Raw genomic sequence first — 19,973 nt, 5'->3', positions numbered from 1 at the left:
GGTGAGCAACTCAATCTGCCTACCTGCAATCCATCTCATTGGTGAGCAACTCAATCTGCCTGCCTTGTCCCTTGAATTGGGTAAGTAACTGGGTTTTTTTGGGGTGGGGGAACCTTTAAAAAAATAGTTAATTGGTTTTTTTTTAGGAGTTTTATTTTTTTATATACATAGCAATTTAAAGTTAAGGAAGTTTTAAATTTAGCTGCCTTTATCTAAAAATACAAATAAAATAAAATAATAAAATAAAATATTTGTGCACCTTTCTGAGATTTGCTGTGTTTCTGTAGTGTTTCACTCTAACTACACAAACACACAAAATCTCACAAAGCTGTATGTGGCATTTTGTGTGTGTGTTGTGCGTCAGTTGTGTTGTGTGTGTGTAAAGTGTGAAAGTTGGGTTTTGAGCTTTTTGTGGCTGTGTGAGGTTCCTGCTTGTTGCAGGGGCCATTTTGGGTGAAGTGCAGCTGCTTTTACATTGTGTGTGAGTCAGTTGTGTTGTGTTGTGTGTGTGTAAAGTGTGAAAGTTGGTTTTTGGTACCTCTTATTGTTTTGTGTACTTTGTTTATTATTTTTGTTATTTATTGTTATTGGCCATGCCCACCTGGTCACCTGACCACTAAGCCACACCCACCAATTAAGCCACGCCCACAGAACTAGTAGGGAAAATTTTTAGATTTCACCGCTGGCCTTTACGTTCATGCCAATCCTAGCCTGTCAGACAGCAAGTAGCAGTGGTGCCTGTCTAGCCAGGTCAGTTGTGTTGTAACCTGAAACAGACCGTCTAGCTGGATGCACGAAGCAGAGAACCCCAGTTCTCTGGAGTGAAGCATCTCCATCCAGCCCTCATTCCTAACCCTGCTTGCAATGCCTCAGCTGTTTGGAAACTCAACCCATAGCTGTCTCCTTGCTGCCTTGTGAAATGCATACCCTCGGGAAATGCTGCCAGTCCCATTCTTAAAATAGGTCTCCTCACCAGCTCCTAGCAGCCCCTGCATATTTTCTTTCTTTATTTTTTTTAAAAAGCCTCACCCTTCTAGGCTCCTTGGCTCAAGCCCCTCTTCCCCTTTCCTTTTCCGCCATGAAGATCAAAATAGCAGCCCTTTTAGCTGCAATTTTGGGAGTCCTCGGCGTCTTCCTTTTTCTAGTAGCCTTTGGAACCGATTACTGGCTGCTGGTGACGGAAAAGTGTGGAGGATTTGAAGCGAAGAACAACTCCTCTGAAGAGGTAAAGGAAAAAAGCACTCCAAACCTTGTAACTCCAGAATATCATTATTGGGAGTTTGGGAGTGGGGGATGGACGGACGGACCATGATTTGAAAGATATTGCTGGAAACAAGAGGAAAAGTCAGAAGTCGGGAATTTAATTCTCAGATGATTAGGGGACTAGAGGCTAAAACATACAAACAACAGTCGTTGGAATTAGGTATGTGTAGTTTGATGAAAAGAAGGATTAGGGGAAACATGATAGCAGTGTTCCAATATTTCAGGGGTTGTCACAAAGAAGAAGGAGTCAAGCTATTCTCAAAAGCACCTTCAGGGCAGGACAAGAAGCAATGGGTGGAAACTAATCAAGGATAGAAGTAACCTAGAACTAAGGAGAAATTTCCCGGCAGTGAGAAAAAATTCATCAGTGGAACAACTTGCCTCTAGAAGTTGTAAATGCTCCAACACTGGAAGTTTATTTTAGAAGAGATTGGACAAGCATTTGTCTGAAACGTTAGAGGGTTTCCTGCCTGAGCAGGGGGTTGGACTAGAATAGGGGTCTCCAACCTTGGTCCCTTTAAGACTTGTGGACTTCAGCTCCAGCTTTGCTGACTGAGGGACTCTGGGAGTTGAAGTCCACAAGTCTTAAAGGGACCAAGGTTGGAGACCCCTGGACTAGAAAACCTTCAAGGTCCCTTCCAACTCTGTTAATCTGTATTCTGTAAATAGAAACTACATACACTTTATGTACCCGTGAGATAGAATGCTTTCTTAAGCAGTTGTGTTGCGGAGTGTGTAATCTGTAAATCTTGCGTATGAAATATTGCAGATTTAATTGATCGATCCTTTAAGGGTCAGTGGATTAATTCACACACTGCTTTATTTAAAAAAATTAGGGACATTCCTGCAGAAAACAAATGGCTAAACAGCTGTCTCGCCTTCCAAACCTTTGCCTCTTCTTTGACATCTTCACTATTTTCCCAGCAAAAGAGGAAGACGAGGAACATGTACAGTAGTGGTCAAAATTGTGGAAACCTTTTAGGAAAAGTGTATTTTCTAAAACTAGCTAATAACACCACTTTTTGGGGGGAGTAGTACCATAAAATTATATATCAATGGAAAGAAAATTTATTCAAGAACGTAATTCAATAGATTTTATGAAGGATTTGCTATTAGAATAGCAATTACAGTATAAAGAAGAAAAGTGAAAAAATGAGATTATATACAAAAATGATCACCATGTTAGTTAATACTTAGTTGGGTAACCTTTAGCATGAATTAGAATAGAATAGAATTTTTATTGGCCAAGTGTGATTGGACACATAAGGAATTTGTCTTGGTGTATACGCTCTCAGTGTACATAAAAGAAAAGATACGTTCAACAAGAATTCTAAGGTACAACACTTAATGATAGTCATAGGGGACAAATAAGCAGTCAGGAAACAATCAATTACGGCCTGACAACCTCTTCCCATGGAGTGAACCAAGTCTTTGAGTTCTGCAGCTGTTAGAATGTGAAACCAAGATTGAAGGATTGCTTCTATTCACTGGGTTTTATTGCTGGGTCGCTTCTGACTAACAAGTTTCTTTAGTTGGCTCTATAGATTTCCAATTGGGTTAAGGTCTGGGCTATTCCCAGGCTATTCCAGCAGTGGAATAGGATTATCTTGAAACTCAAAAAAAAAAAAAAAGTGGCATTATTAGCCATCAAACCTCAAAAATGCACTTTCCCCAAAAGGTTTCCACAATTTTGGCCACGGCTGTAGCTTGTGTGCCAAGTGAAACTCAACAGTTTGCACCATATTTATTTTATTTTTATTTATTTATTTTGTCACACAGTTTATATAAGCATAAGCATGAAATAACTATACAATATATGAGCATATATATAAGTATAAGTATGTAATAACTATATTAATGGGATATAACGAAAGGAAACGGTAGGCACGCTTGTGCTCTTATGCACGCATTATGCATTTATATTTCTAAACGGTTCTGGTTTGTTTTGAAAACAGGATGGGAAGCAAATCTGGAAAGACGGCGGTAAAGGGATCCTGACCTTCCATCATGAAGGCTTCTTTTGGAGATGCTGGTTCTTTGGTGAAGATTACAGAGAGACCATATGGAACTTCTGGTTTAGTGAGTACCGAGTGGAAGCAACGTCAGCTTCACGGGTGGGCTGCTGGGGGTTCGCAAGGGTTCGGGAGAACCTCTAGCTAAGATTTTTGTGCAGTTCGGAGATCCCCCAAATCCCATGGCTGGCTGGCCCCTCCCACCCCACCCCGTCCCTCCCAGGAGTCCCCACGTGGCTCATTTTGGATGCAGGTAAGTGCAGGGTGCGCGCAGAGGCTCAGGGAGGGCGAAAAACAGGCCTACCGGAAGTTCGGGGAGGCCAGAAACGGGCATGTTTCTGGCCTCCAGAGCAGGGGTCTCCAACCTTGGTCCCTTTAAGACTTGTGGACTTCAGCTCCAGCTTTGCTGACTGAGGGACTCTGGGAGTTGAAGTCCACAAGTCTTAAAGGGACCAAGGTTGGAGACCCCTGGACTAGAAAACCTTCAAGGTCCCTTCCAACTCTGTTAATCTGTATACTGTAAATAGAAACTACATACACTTTATGTACCCGTGAGATAGAATGCTTTCTTAAGCAGTTGTATTGCGGAGTGTGTAATCTGTAAATCTTGCGTATGAAATATTGCAGATTTAATTGATCGATCCTTTAAGGGTCAGTGGATTAATTCACGCACTGCTTTATTTAAAAAAATTAGGGACATTCCTGCAGAAAACAAATGGCTAAACAGCTGTCTCGCCTTCCAAACCTTTGCCTCTTCTTTGACATCTTCACTATTTTCCCAGCAAAAGAGGAAGACGAGGAACATGTACAGAAGTGGTCAAAATTGTGGAAACCTTTTAGGAAAAGTGTATTTTCTAAAACTAGCTAATAACACCACTTTTTTGGGGGAGTAGTACCATAAAATTATATATCAATGGAAAGAAAATTTATTCAAGAACGTAATTCAATAGATTTTATGAAGGATTTGCTATTAGAATAGCAATTACAGTATAAAGAAGAAAAGTGAAAAAATGAGATTATATACAAAAATGATCACCATGTTAGTTAATACTTAGTTCGGTAACCTTTAGCATGAATTAGAATAGAATAGAATTTTTATTGGCCAAGTGTGATTGGACACATAAGGAATTTGTCTTGGTGTATACGCTCTCAGTGTACATAAAAGAAAAGATACGTTCAACAAGAATTCTAAGGTACAACACTTAATGATAGTCATAGGGGACAAATAAGCAATCAGGAAACAATCAATTACGGCCTGACAACCTCTTCCCATGGAGTGAACCAAGTCTTTGAGTTCTGCAGCTGTTAGAATGTGAAACCAAGATTGAAGGATTGCTTCTATTCACTGGGTTTTATTGCTGGGTCGCTTCTGACTAACAAGTTTCTTTAGTTGGCTCTATAGATTTCCAATTGGGTTAAGGTCTGGGCTATTCCCAGGCTATTCCAGCAGTGAAATAGGATTATCTTGAAACTCAAAAAAAAAAAAAAAAGTGGCGTTATTAGCCATCAAACCTCAAAAATGCACTTTCCCCAAAAGGTTTCCACAATTTTGGCCACGGCTGTAGCTTGTGTGCCAAGTGAAACTCAACGGTTTGCACCATATTTATTTTATTTTTATTTATTTATTTTGTCACACAGTTTATATAAGCATAAGCATGAAATAACTATACAATATATGAGCATATATATAAGTATAAGTATGTAATAACTATATTAATGGGATATAACGAAAGGAAACGGTAGGCACGCTTGTGCTCTTATGCACGCATTATGCATTTATATTTCTAAACGGTTCTGGTTTGTTTTGAAAACAGGATGGGAAGCAAATCTGGAAAGACGGCGGTAAAGGGATCCTGACCTTCCATCATGAAGGCTTTTTTTGGAGATGCTGGTTCTTTGGTGAAGATTACAGAGAGACCATATGGAACTTCTGGTTTAGTGAGTACCGAGTGGAAGCAACGTCAGCTTCACGGGTGGGCTGCTGGGGGTTTGCAGGGGTTCGGGAGAACCTCTAGCTAAGATTTTTGTGCAGTTCGGAGAACCCCCAAATCCCATGGCTGGCTGGCCCCTCCCACCCCACCCCGTCCCTCCCAGGAGTCCCCACGTGGCTCATTTTGGATGCAGGTAAGTGCAGGGTGCGCGCAGAGGCTCAGGGAGGGTGAAAAACAGGCCTACCAGAAGTTCGAGGAGGCCAGAAACAGACATGTTTCTGGCCTCCAAAGCAGGGGGTCTCCAACCTTGGTCCCTTTAAGACTTGTGGACTTCAACTCCCAGAGTCCCTCAGCCAGCAAAGCTGGCTGAGGAACTCTGGGAGTTGAAGTCCACAAGTCTTAAAGAGACCAAGGTTGGAGACCCCCTGCTCCAGAGCCTGGGGAAGCTATTTTCACCCTCCGAGTGGCTTGAGGAAAGCCTCCAGAGCAGGGGTCACCAACCTTTTAAACCTCAGGGACCACTAAATTCATAATTTTAAATCCTGCGGACCACTAATATGAGTTTTTTTAAAAAAATAAACAGTATTTAGTGCAATATAAAAAATGCAAATCATTTTTCTGCAGGCCATCAAAATTTTCTCACGGACCACCCGTGGTCCATGGACTACCAGTTGGTGACTGCTGCTCCAGAGCCTGGGGAGAGCAAAAACAACCCCCCACGACCACCGTGGTGCAGAAGGCTGACTAGGCCATGCCCAGCCAGCAACCAGGCAGAGAACCCCTTGCTAAAATTTTTGAAGCCCACCCCTGGTCAGCATTATCATATATTCTCTCAAATGGGGGGGGGGTTCTTTTGTTTCAGGTTCTCGCTCATCTGTCCGGGTTGTCTTGCTTTAGGACTCCATTTGTATGCTTTTCTTTTTCTCTCAGTAGGTCATCTTGGAACTTTCCATTCACCCCACCACACTTCCCCGGCTAGGTGGCTCAGTGGCTAAGACACTGAGCTTGCTGGCCAGAAAGGTTGGCAGTTCAGTGGTTCAAATCCCTAGTATAGGTCTCCTGCATGAGCAGGGGGTTGGACTAAATCAGGGGTCTCCAACCTTGGTCCCTTTAAGACTTGTGGACTTCAACTCCCAGAGTTCCTCAGCCAGCAGCCCCTCCCTCCTGGGAGTCTAGAACAGGGGTCTCCAACTTTGGTCTCTTTAAGACTTGTGGACTTCAACTCCCAGAGTCCTTCAGCCAGCAGCCCCTCCCTCCTGGGAGTCTAGAACAGGGGTCTCCAACCTTGGTCTCTTTAAGACTTGTGGACTTCAACTCCCAGAGTCCTTCAGCCAGCAGCCCCTCCCTCCTGGGAGTCTAGAACAGGGGTCTCCAACCTTGGTCTCTTTAAGACTTGTGGACTTCAACTCCCAGAGTCCTTCAGCCAGCAGCCCCTCCCTCCTGGGAGTCTAGAACAGGGGTCTCCAACCTTGGTCTCTTTAAGACTTGTGGACTTCAACTCCCAGAGTCCTTCAGCCAGCAGCCCCTCCCTCCTGGGAGTCTAGAACAGGGGTCTCCAACCTTGGTCCCTTTAAGACTTGTGGACTTCAACTCCCAGAGTCCTTCAGCCAGCAGCCCCTCCCTCCTGGGAGTCTAGAACAGGGGTCTCCAACCTTGGTCCCTTTAAGACTTGTGGACTTCAACACCCAGAGTTCCTCAGCCAGCAGCCTCCTGGGAGTTTAGAACAGGGGTCTCCAACCTTGGTCCCTTTAAGACTTGTGGACTTCAACTCCCAGAGTTCCTCAGCCAGTTTTGCTGGACTAGATGGCCTCCAAGGTCCCTTCCAACTCTGTTACTGTTACTGTACTGTTCCCCAATTGGCATTCTGGGAGGGGCAAGGAAAGAAATATCACTCTACAGGTAGTCCGCAACTTACAACAGTTCATTTAGTGTCTGTTCAAAGTTACAACAGTCCTGAAAAAAGTGACTTATGACCCTTTTTCCACACTTACGACCACTGCAGCATCCTCATGCGCTCAAAATTCAGACGCTTGGCAACTGACTCATATTTAGGATGGTTGCAGTGTCATGTGATCGCTTTTTGCAAGCTTCTGACCAGCAGAGTCAATGGGGGAAGTCAGATTCATTTAATGACCTTAACAAACTGCAGTCATTCGCTTAACAACTGTGGCAATACAGGTTGCAAAATGGGGCAAAATTCACCTAACAAATGTTTTGCTTAGCAACTAAAAATCTGGATTCAATTGTGGGTCGTAAGTCGAGGACTATCTGTACAAGCACGAAAAGGTGGAATTTGCATTGTAATGTCCCAAGGTACTTTGGCATTTTGGCATCATTGTGGTCGAGAAGGTTGGGAAGGTGCCCATCTCCTCACCTTACTACTTTTAAAATTCTTTTAACGTCTAAAAACCTAAGACCTGAGAGTCTTAGTAACCATGTTACTAACTTTACAACAGCAGTCATTCACTTAAAAATGGTGGCAAGGAAGGTCATAAAATGGGGCAAAGCCGGTTGAAGTGTCTTGCTTAGCAGCAGAAATTTCGAGCTCGGTTGTGGTCGTAAGTCAAGGACTACCTGTAGTCCAATCGACTTGGGAGAAGGAAGCAATAGCCTTGCTAATGCCCTACATTTGTCAATATAGGGACGTGGTGGCTCGGTCACTGAGCTTGTCTATCAGAAGATCGGCAGTTCAGTGGTTCAAATCCCTACTGCCGCATAATTTATTTTATTTATTTATTTATTAATCACATTTATATACCGCCCTATCTCCCGAAGGACTCAGGGCGGTTCACAGGCAAATAAAAACATATAAATACAGATTAAAATAACAATTAAAAAACTTATTCTACAAGGCCGAATTATTAAAAGCAATATAAATAATAAAACCCATTTAAAACCAATAAATTTAAAATCTAATCCAGTCCTGCGCAGATGAATAAATGTGTTTTAAGCTCGCGACAGAAGGTTCGGAGGTCCGGAAGTTGACGAAGTCCTGGGGGGAGTTCGTTCCAGAGGGTGGGAGCCCCCACAGAGAAGGCTCTTCCCCTGGGTGTCGCCAGACGGCACTGCCTAGCTGACGGCACCCTGAGGAGTCCCTCTCTGTGAGAGCGCACGGGTCGGTGAGAGGTATTCGGTAGCAGCAGGCGGTCCCGTAAGTAACCTGGCCCTATGCCATGGAGCGCTTTAAAGGTGGTTACCAAAACCTTGAAGCGCACCCGGAAGGCCACAGGTAGCCAGTGCAGTCTGCGCAGGATAGGTGTCACACGGGAGCCACGAGGGGCTCCCTCTATCACCCGCGCAGCCGCATTCTGGACTAACTGCAGCCTCCGGATGCCCTTCAAGGGGAGCCCCATGTAGAGAGCATTGCAGTAATCCAGGCGAGACGTCACGAGGGCGTGAGTGACCGTGCATAGGGCATCCCGGTCTAGAAAGGGGCGCAACTGGCGCACCAGGCGAACCTGGTAGAAAGCTCTCCTGGAGACGGCCGTCAAATGATCTTCAAAAGACAGCCGTTCATCCAGGAGGACGCCCAAGTTGCGCACCCTCTCCATCGGGGCCAATGACTCGCCCCCAACAGTCAGCCGTGGACTCAGCTGACTGTACCGGGATGCCGGCATCCACAGCCACTCTGTCTTGGAGGGATTGAGCTTGAGCCTGTTTCTCCCCATCCAGACCCGTACGGCTTCCAAACACCGGGACAGCACTTCGATAGCTTCGTTGGGGTGGCCCGGTGTGGAAAAGTACAGCTGGGTGTCATCCGCGTACAGCTGGTACCTCACACCGAAGCCACTGATGATGGAGTGAGCTCCCATTACTTGCCTCAGGTTCTGCTGCATGCACCCCTCCCAAGCTCTGTTTTCACTGGCAGAGTGCTGTAGGAGGCTGGGGCAGCCAAAAATGGACCCCCCAGCCCCGCCAAGGCCACCAAAGACACCCCCAACACGAGTGACATCGACCTGGCTATGCCCACCCTGGCCACACACCCCCATCCTCCCCCCCCAAATTCAAACATAATCCTGATGTGGCCCTCATTGAAATCAAGTTTGAAACCCCTGTCATAGACCCCCCCCCCCGCAACATAACTCAATGTGCAAAGCATAGCAACAGAGCCTAAGATGATTCCTTACCTCGAAGTTTCCGAGAGAGCTGATAAAGCGCAGATAATGCTGGATTGCACATTAATGTAATAATGGAGGCCCTTCTAAGCCTAATTATTAGAATGCATTGTTTAACAGGATATTACCTTAAGTCAAATGATCAAATTAAACCTCACTTGAGACGCATTCCCATGGCTTGAGATAGACGAGATAACGAGGAGATCTTTTATTACTCTTGGTGTCTGTGTTAATGAGACCTATCAGAGCAAATTCATTTGGCTGGACTTTTTTTCTTCTTCTTCCCCCCCTCTCCTTCTTCCTGCCGTCGCAATAATTAATGCAGTAGAAATTTCATTAGTCACTTTGCACGAACGAATGTCCATTTATTATGAAGGGCTCTCGTTTGGTGGGAAGCATTTTAAAGCAAAGTGGATAATCATTAATTAATTTGTTTAACATTCATCCTATTACTTTTCGTCACGATAAGCTTTGGGGCCATTAATACCAGTGGGAATCCTGTTCCTAGAAGGTTGTCAGTAACTGAAATAGTAGCCGTGGTTGTGCGGTGGATACAACATTAACTAGGCTGACTTGGGGATGAAATGAGGAAAACTCAATCTGTGCAATATTATTATTACCGAGGTAGTCCTCGGTTCACTTAGTGACCATTCAAAGTTACGACGGGACTGAAAAAAAAATGACTTATGTCAATTTGGCAGACTGATCACATTTATGACGGTAGTCGTGTCTAGTTCACTTTGCTTGTCAGAAGGTGGCAAAAGGGGATCCCATGACCCCAGGATATAGCAACCGTCATAAACGCGAGTCGGTTGCCAAGCGTCCGAATTTTGATCATCCATAGGGATCCTGCAACAATCATCAGTCTGAAAAATAGTCATAAGTCACTGTTTTCAATGTCGTAATTTTGAACGGTCACTAAATAAACTGTTGTAAATCAAGGATTAACTTTTCTGACCTAGGCTTCCCCAGAAACACGAAGCCGAATCCTTGTCCTGACAAAAACCTCTTTTATTTAATTTATAGTGAATTCCTCTCCAGCAAAGTCTTTCCTCTCCCACGGTCTTTCAAGATAGTTCACACTTATTGACCTTTATCAGACTTGGAGAGTGGCCAGGCCGATATCTTTCAGATGCCGCAATACTTGGCAAGAATGCAGAAATGAATTAAGTGTCTCCTGCAAACTCCACTCCCCTTTTGCTCCTCTTTTATTCCCTCTGGGAGGGGCCATTCATCATCCACCTGTGGCCTTACTCCCAAGTTGACCCTTGTTCTGTAGCTGCTCCCTTCATCTGGCAACTCTGCGCATGCGCAAACTGGGAACAGGCTTCAGCTGTTTATCTGCCTCACTGATGTCTGATTCCAAAGGTAGCTGATAAACTCCAGGACTGTCCTGTGTTCCTCCCCAAACTCTTCACTGTTCGAATCTGCTGCCAGATCCGCTGGCTGCTGGCGGGCCACAACATTAACTGTATTATATATACACACATATATACGTTGCTCCTAGAAGCACGAAGCTGTAAACACCAGCCTGAAGATGACGGATGAGACTTCGTCAAAATGTCGCCAAGACACTTCCAATTTTACGTGGGAGAAAACCCGAATAACCAAAGACCTACCTACCTACATACATACATACTACATACATACATGCATATTCTTTCCTCTTCAATTGATCACCAGGGTACATAGGCATATTCTCTCTCCCCCCCCCCCTCATTTCTGGAAGTTTTCTGAACATGCTGATAATCCAGTTCTGTTTTTGTGTTGGTTTCATGGTAAGCTACATAAGGAGCAGCAATTAGAAAAGAGACAATGTAATGTGGCAGGTTATGCTGAGAAATCAACTTTCTGCCAAATCCTATCTTAAGTTTCCCTATTGAAAAAAAAGGGTTACGTTTTGCAATCTGTACAAAGTGTTTTCATTAAGCAGGTTTTGGCTCTATTCTTCATTTTGCTTCTCTTGGGAAAATTAAGGCGTAGGTGACGCTTAATGCTTCACACATGCAAGGAACAACGAAGTCATCAGTTCTGAATTAGGTCTGTAATTGCAAGCTTCCTTAGCAAATGTGCAGAAAGCAAGCATCTGTTCTCTCTTAGCCTGCAACGTGGTTATTAACATGTGGTTGAACTGCATGGATGTGCTATAGAAAGTTATGCTCTGGAAAGAAGGACGACTTGGAAATTCACTGCTTGCCAAACTGAGCCATAGGCCAATGTAAGTAAGTTCCTAGACCATAATGTCTCATGACAAGTTGGGTGAATTATGGTTTGTAAACTATGCTTTGTGGCTAAGGATGTTCCTTAGCCAAGAAATGATACAAGCAAGCAAACTACAGCTTACCATGGCAAGTGAACTCGGTTATAATGAGGAGTCTTTAGGTCTCTTCACTAAACCTATTATATTTGATAGCAATATTTATAGCTCAGGGTTGAAATGAGGGGTTCTTGGTAGTCTTTGAGCTTGGTTGTTTTCTTGCAGATGCTTCATTACCAAACTATGTAATATCATCAGGATTAGAAGGGAGTGGGTTTTGCTCTCTGCTTACATACAGCAGTTCTCTGCAATTAGAACTGTTTATATAAAATAAACAGAAAGCAAACTCTACCCCAGGGGTGTCCAAACTTGGCCCTTTGGAGAGTGGTGGACTTCAACTCCCAGAATTCTCCAACTAGCAACTTGCTTAAATTTATAGCTCATGCTGGCTGGGGAATTCTGGGAGTTGAAGTCCACCACTCTCCAAAGGGCCAAGTTTGGACACCCCTGCTCTACCCCCTTCTTCCACTGATGATGTTACCTAGTTTGGTAATAAAACAGCTGTAAGAAAACAACCAAGCTCAGAGAGCACCAAGGATGCCACAGTCCTCCTCCTCCTCCTCCACAAACACTACTCCTTGTAGCACTGATGATGTTACCTAGTTTGGTAATGAAACATCTGCAAGAAAACAACCAAGCTCAGAAAGCGCCATTTCAACAAATATTCTCCTTTATTGCTCCCACTTATAACAGGTTTAGTGAAGACAAATAAAGACCCTCACCTAGCTAATTGCTTCACAAAAGTAGAACCTAAAAAAACAAAAAACAAACTATAGGCAGTCCTCAACTTATGACCACAACTGAGCCCCAAATATCTATTGCTAAGCGAGACAGTTAAATAAGTTTTGCCCCATTTTATGCATTTGTTAAGTGAATCTTACAGTTAAGTTAGTAACATGGTTGTTAGCGACTCTGATGTCCTCCTTGACTTTGCTGGTCGTAAAAGAGGGTCACATGACCTCGGGACATTGCAACCGTCATAAATATGAACCCGTTGCCAAGCATCTGAGTTTTGATCATGTGACCGCGGGGATGCTGCCATGGTCGCAAATCACTTTTTTAGGTGACGCTGTAACTTTGGGCAGTAAATAAACGTTTGTAAGTCAAGGACTAAATGTATTCAAGTTCTACAAAAGGCTGATTTTGCAGTTCCACACGTTCAGGAGATCCAGAAGAGCTTCAGCAAATCTATAGTTTTCAAGATGTTTAATGTATTCTTTTGCAGATGTTTGGGCTTCTCCTCTAGTGGCTTTTCACAGGTTGGATCTCACACAGTAAGCTCAGAGATATGACAAAGGCTCTCTTGTAATTCCTTACACACTGAACATCCGTGGCCACACGACTGTATTCTGAACTATATTGTTACTTAAATGAAAATGGTGACATGAGAAGCTCAGCTCCCCTGAGGACAAATGTCTACTCTATTTCATTATTAATTAATATTTTTATTATTATATTTTATTATTAAGTTTTTTTAAGAAGAGGCTGGACAGCCACTTGCCCAAAATGGTATAGGTTCTCCTGCTTGAGCAGGGGGCTGGACTAGAAGACCTCCAAGGTCCCTTCCAACTCTTCTCTTCTCTTCTCTTCTCTTCTCTTCTCTTCTCTTCTCTTCTCTTCTCTTCTCTTCTCTTCTCTTCTCTTCTCTTCTCTTCCTATTTCTATTTCTATTTACTCTCTACTCTACTCTACTCTACTCTATATTCTATTCTATTCTATTCTATTCTATTCTATTCTATTCTATTCTATTCTATTCTATTCTATTCTTCTATTCTATTTCTATTTACTCTCTATTCTATTTCTATTTACTCTCTATTCTATTCTATTCTATTCTATTCTATTCTATTCTATTCTATTCTATTCTATTCTATTCTATTCTATTCTATTCTACTCTACTCTACTCTACTCTACTCTACATTCTATTCTATTCTATTCTATTCTATTCTATTCTATTCTATTCTATTCTATTCTATTCTATTCTATTCTATTCTACTCTACTCTACTCTACTCTACTCTATTCCATATTCCATATTCCATATTCCATATCCCTATTTTATTTGATAATTTTGTGTCAAAGGAAAAGGTTCAAGCCTGTGTAAGAAGAGATTTAAGAGGGTTGATCTAAGTTGATCCTTAGAAGATACTATCATTGTAGTATCAAGACAGTTACTTGCTCTCACCTGTACCTTAATTGTGAGATTCTTGAAGGAGGTTTGTGAAGGTGGCAATCACTAAATAGATGAGGCGATCATCTCACAAGCTGCACCTGTCTTCGCTTCCCAACTGTTGAGTCCCTGGGAAAGCTGTTACTCCAAGGTACATGGATGGTACTTCAATAGGACCTTTACAGATGAGGAAGCCAGGAAGAGCAAGGCAGCTGCAGAGTATTAGAGAGGTAATATTATAACACATAAAGAGGTGGCATCCATTGTTGCCATCAAAAGATTTTGAAATTCCCAGGAGGCCAGGCAAAAACAGTGAAAAAGAATGTCCGAAAGCTGGAAGGAAGAATTAGGCCTAATATGAAAACAGTTGGGTTGCCTTACAGAAGCAAGCCTGGTGTTAACCTATAGGTAGTCCTTGACTTATGACCACCATTGAGCCCAAAAATTCTGTTGTTAAGTGAGACATTTGTTAAGTGAGACATTTGTTGAGCTTTTCCCCATTTTACGACTTTTCTTGCCACGTTTGTTAAGTGAATCACTGCCGTTGTTAAGTGAATGACTTGCTTGTTTAGTGAATCTGGCTTGCGACCTTCTTGTCAGAAGGTCGCAAAAAGGGATCGTGTGACATTGTAACGGTCATAAATGCTAAACATCTGGATTCTGACCATGGGACCATGAGGATGTCTTTTTTCAGTGCTTCAAACGGTCACTAAATGAATGGCTGTAAGTTGAGAACTACCTGTATGTATAGAATTGGAATGTAGTTGTTCGACGCTATGCAAAAACAGATTCAGAGAGATTTCTCGTTTCTTCTCCAGCCAGCCAAGCCCACCCTAAGCACTGTATGAACGCCTACCTGTTTCCAATGCCTATTGTGTTTGGGCCTCATCCTCATCCCTCCTATGACGCAACTGCAGGTATGTTCTGAGGAAAACTTGAATCCATAATATGTTCTTCATGCCTGGGCCTCATTAATGCTGCTAAGATGTACGATCAGATGTATGGCCAGAGGTGGGCTGCTGGGGGTTCGCAGGGGTTGGGGGAGAACCTCTAGCTAAGATTCGGTGCAGTTCAGAGAACCTCCAAATCCCACTCCTGGCTGGTCCCTTCCACCCCTCTCCTCCCAGGAGTCCCCACCTGGCCCGTTTTGAATGCAGGTAAGTGCATGGGGTGCACAGAGGCTCGGGGAGGGCAAAAAACGGGCCTACTGGAAGTTTGGGAAGGCCAGAAATGGGCCTGTTTCTGGCCTCCAAAAGGCCTCCGGAGCCTGAGGAGGCTGTTTTTGCCCTCCTGGAGGCTCGAGGAAAGCCTCCGGAGCCCGGGGAGGGCAAAAACGCTCTTCCCCACTGTGGTGCAGGAGGCCGACTAGAGTCTACCATGGCCATGCCCACTCAGCAACCAGGCAGAGAACCCCTTGCTAAAAAATTTGAAGCCCACCCCTGTGTATCGCTATATGCAAACTCTCTGTTGTGGCCCATTGGCTGCCAATAGAGCTAGCAGCAGAGTCTGAGGAGGAGGAGGAGGAGGAGGAGAAGGAGGAGGGGAAACCTAGGGCCAGCTTCTGAGCCTTTGGTGATGAGGAAGCATAATCAGTGGCAGATGCAGAGCCTGGGCCTTACATCCTCCCCCAGATGGCGAGGCAGCTGTGTTCGGGGTCCGAGCTGAGTGAGGGGGAGGAACAGATGATGCCCATCCCAGATGCATATATGCATAGAGAGGAGAGGAGAGGAGAGCAACGGAAAGCAATAAGCCGGCTCTCAGGAAAAAGAAGACATAGACGCTAACCAACCCCTCTCTGGCTGGGAAATAAATAGTAGGGGGTTGGGAGTAATGGGTTATCGCAGACAACAGTTCATTTTCTAGTATACAGCACGCATACTAGTATACAGCAAGCCTGACTAGGTGGCTCAGTGGCTAAGGAACTGAGCTTGTCGATCAGAAAGGTCGGCAGTTTGGTGGTTTGAATCCCTAGTACAGATTTCCTACGTGAGCAGGGGGTTGGGCTAGATGACCCCCCCAAGGTCCCTTCCAACTCTGTTACTGTTAAGCAATTTGGATTCCTTGGCCAGAATCAGGTTTGTTGGGATTAATCACATTTTTTTTTGTTTATCCACTTGACTAAAAGACTGTTACTGCCCGGTTATAAAAAGGGGGTTACTTTACTTGCAAGTAAACAGCTTATCATTATTTGTGAAGACTGGGTCAGAACACTCTAATTATCCCTACTTGTGGGAGAGGATCAAGACACAAGGGAAAGGCCCTCTTAAGGTATAAGGTCGTCTGCTCAAGCAGGGGGTTGGACTAGAAGACCTCCAAGGTCCCTTCCAACTCTCTGATTCTATGATCTGCCCAGCATTTATAGCATTATATTGACCACATTATATATTCTGAACTATCTGAATTAACGATGAGCACTAAAAGCAGTGGTGGGATTCAGCCAGTTCGCATCTATTCGGGAGAACCGGTTGTTAACTTTCTAAGCAGTTTGGAGAACCGGTTGTTGGAAGAAGTCTTATTTTGGTTTTTTCCCCACTTTACAGGGCTAATCCTGTAAGGAAGGCAGGAAGGAAACATTCTGGTGTTGTTTCTAGCCTAATTGTTAAATTATTTGAATCCCACCACTGGCTAAAAGGTACAAGTATGTGAAGCTCTCTACATGTTGGAACTTCACATCCAACATAATGCGATCCCAAATTATTTATGAGACAACTAGAATGCATGTCAGCTTGCCTCTTTTCCTTTTCAAACATTTGTGGGTAAAATTAGGTCTCCTTGCACTGACATTTTTTTTTTTTACACGTGCTCTGATTGTGTAGCTTGACTCAATTTGTGGTGTGTCTCTTCTTCTCTGCACAGTGTACAGGGGATTCTGGACGGCGCTGATAGTCCTGGCCATCACTGCCAGCCTTGTAGGTGTGTTTTTGTTGGTGTGCGGTGTGCCCTTTGTCAATGCGAGATTCTATAAAGTCGGAGGTGGATTTCTTATGGCTGCTGGTAAGTGACCAGTGTTCATTGCTTTAGTGACTTGGAATGCTAAAATCCTGAAAAAGCATGAATAACAGAATGCAAATGTGCCTGAGAAAAAATCTTGAAACAAAATGTGCACTTAATAACCAAGGCAGTTGCATGTTTCTATTAATTTTATTAATTAATAAAGAAGTGCTGGAATTAAAAACTCTGGCATTCTAGACTAGTTCTTGTGCATTTGGGCAGCTATGTTTCAAGGAAGTAGTTGGAATCCTTCCATAGATGGAGAGTTGGCTTTGAATCTTAACTCACTTGCCTAATAATGCTTGTTTGCTACTAAAAGGGAATGCACTATTTTTTAATTTATTTATTATCTGACTTAGATTGAAGAGCTTAGATTGTTTCTCTTCCAAAATTCTTAAGAAGGAGAGCTGGAGACATTTTTAGCCTGCAGAGACACGGACAACAGTGTTTGACTTGAGAAAAGTTTCTGTCCTTTTGGAGGGCACCAAGCTGATATTTGTGTTAGAACGTTACTGGATAACAGGAGAGTGGTGAGGTGGCCAAGAGGTGGAGCTCTCGCCTCAGAATCAGGAGGCTGTGAGTTCGATCCTGAGTAGAGGCAGATATTTCTCTTTCTGGGCATACTGAGGATTCAATCAATCAATCAATCAACAAGTATAAGGAAACAAGTAACAGTATAGACATGGACACATGAAAAGAATTGGCACAAAAAGAGGATATAAATAGGTAAAACATAGCCATAAACACATAGAATGATTACATATAAATGGGGATAGTAGGACAGGGACGGTAGGCACGCTGGTGCGCTTATGTACGCCCCTCAGGGACCTCTTAAGAAACATGAAAGGTCCACGGTAGACAGTTTAAGGTAAAAGGTATGGGGATTAGAGAGACTAACAACAGGATCAGGTAGAGTGTTCCAGACATTTACTACTCTATTGCAGAAGTCATATTTCCTACAATCAAGATTAGAGTGATTTACTCTGAGTTTGAATCTATTGATAGCCCTTGTGTTATTATGGTTGAAATTAAGGTACTCATTTATAGGTAGGACGCTTTGATAAATAATCTTATGAACTAAGCATAGGACAGAACGTAGATGGCGTAGTTCGAGGCCTACTGAACAAAATATCTGCTGAACCAGAGGTGGGTTTCAGCAGGTTCTGAACAATTCTGGAGAATCGGTAGTGGCAATTTTGAGTAGTTTGGAGAACCGGTAGTAAAAATTCTGACTGGCCCCTCCCCCATCTATTTTCTGCGTCCCAAGTCCCAGCTGATCGGGAGGAAATGGGGATTTTGCAGTAACCTTCCCCTGGATTGGGGATGTAATGGATATTTTACAGTATTCTTCCCCTGGAGTGGGGTGGGAATGGATATTTTACAGTATCCTTCCCCTGCCACGCCCTCCAAGCCACACCCACAGAACCAGTAGTAAAAATTTTTCAAACCCATCACTATGGTGAACAAAACTCCATATTGGTGACAGGAAGGGCATCCGGCCATTAAAACACTCCGCTAGCCCCATTCAATTGCCCAGACTCCACCCCGCAAGGGATTATGGGGTTGTTAAAAGAAGATGGTTATTGGAGAACAGTGGAACACAATCTCCTTTAGTTTGGTTTTGCTTGATCAGGGTTCCTTGCAAGAGAATTGGAGTCGGAATAATTTGAACCATCAGTCTGATGATTCAGGTTGACCTTACAAGGAGAATTATTTAAATCAGATGATGTTCAGGTGTTCAACCTCTGGCTGGGAAATTCTGGGAGTTAAAGTTCTCAAGTCATAAGGTTGCTAAGAGTGGACACCCTTGATTTAAATGGAGTTAGTCTTCTGCACACCCCATGGGCCGGATGTGGCCTGCAGGCCTTTAGTTTGACACTCCTGTTCTTAATGATATCATATATTTTCATCTGTTTTCTAGTCCAGCGGTCTAGTCCAGCCGGTGGTCCGTGGACCACTGCTGGTCCACAAGAAAATTTTGGTGGTCTGCAGAAAAATTATTTTCATTTTTTATATTGCACTAAATCAGGAGTCCTCAAACTACAGCCCCTCAGCCAGATACGTGCAATGAACACTTGTGTTGCTGCAGAGTGTCTCCCCCTTCGGGGTCTTTTTCTGTGGGTCGAGGGGGGGCAGAATTTCCAACTTGGGGTCTGCTTCAGCCTCCTGGTGCGGGGCTTTGGGTGAAGGCTGGAGGGAAGCGCCGCTGGTGGTGATGAGCCGGAGGGCCTTGTTCCAGTGGGACTGTATCAGTGGGATACAATGAGAACTGGCTGACCATCTCAGCCCGCTGAGCCTCCAGGCCTTGAACTCCTGCAGGTCTTCCCTCCGCTTGGAAAGCCTATGCCTCCTTCTTGGCCAGATCAATTTGAACTGAGCAGCTGTTTTGCCAACTCTTTCTCACGGTGGCTGCTTAGCTCCAACAACTGCTTCCTGTTGGGGCCCTAAGGAGCCCGGGCGGGGAAGCAAGGAGTGGCTGGGAGAGGAGGGGTGAGTAGAGGCCAGTGAGGCACCCCTTGATGTGCGTGATGTCAAGTTGGCCATGCTCACCCGGTCACATGCCCACCCAGCCACTCCCACCCAGCTGGTCATTAGGCAGATCATATTAGTGGTCCGCGGGATTTAAAATTATGAATTTAGTGGTCCCTGAGGTCTGAAAGGTTGGTGACCCCTGCTCTAGTCCATGTTCAGGTCTTTCTATTTTGTCTCCTAGTGCCGAGCATGTATCTTTCCATGCTTTTCTTTTGCACCGCACACCATAAAGCAAATAAATAAATCGGAGCAACAAGGTAATATTTAGCAGACAGACTAAACAGCTCTCCACATTTTAGGCCTCTGAGCAAATACTGTAGTTTTGCTAATTATTTTGTCTGTCTGTCTGTCTTTATATTCTCATCCGCTATAGTAGTTGCAATGGGAGAGCCTTATTTGTCATCTGCTATGGATGGCAGATCGGCTGTAATTAACTTTTGTATCCCAGTAATTGTTCTTCGGGAGAAAGGTGAAAGTGCTTATAATTCATCAAGAGGGAAATTTGTCTGGAGAGAAAGTTCTGAGGGAAGAAATCAGGAGGCTGTCCTTTGATGTCCCGAAGCAAAGCTTTCTGCACTGAAATAATATTCTGGAATGTTCTTCCCATAATTTGGTGGCCTCATTATCAGACTGTTTTAACAGGGATG

General features: G+C 43.9%; 1 protein-coding gene across 1 annotated transcript in view; it reads left to right on the top strand.

Moving 5' to 3' along the window:
• Positions 1 to 973: 973 nt before the first annotated feature.
• The window catches only part of LOC131183901 (transmembrane protein 182-like), a 32,816-nt gene continuing 13,816 nt past the window's right edge, over positions 974 to 19,973 (top strand). The window contains exons 1-4 of the mRNA XM_058154648.1: positions 974 to 1,225; positions 3,219 to 3,342; positions 14,622 to 14,720; positions 16,660 to 16,797. Coding sequence (XP_058010631.1) covers positions 1,079 to 1,225; positions 3,219 to 3,342; positions 14,622 to 14,720; positions 16,660 to 16,797 — 508 coding nt within the window. The 5' untranslated portion in view covers positions 974 to 1,078. The remainder of the gene's footprint in view (positions 1,226 to 3,218; positions 3,343 to 14,621; positions 14,721 to 16,659; positions 16,798 to 19,973) is intronic.

This window comes from Ahaetulla prasina, chromosome 11 (assembly GCF_028640845.1).
Source record: "Ahaetulla prasina isolate Xishuangbanna chromosome 11, ASM2864084v1, whole genome shotgun sequence".
In the NCBI taxonomy this organism is placed as follows: Eukaryota; Metazoa; Chordata; class Lepidosauria; order Squamata; family Colubridae; genus Ahaetulla; species Ahaetulla prasina.
The sequence above is the reverse complement of the archived record's forward strand: the minus strand, read 5'-3'. Positions and strand labels throughout refer to the sequence as shown.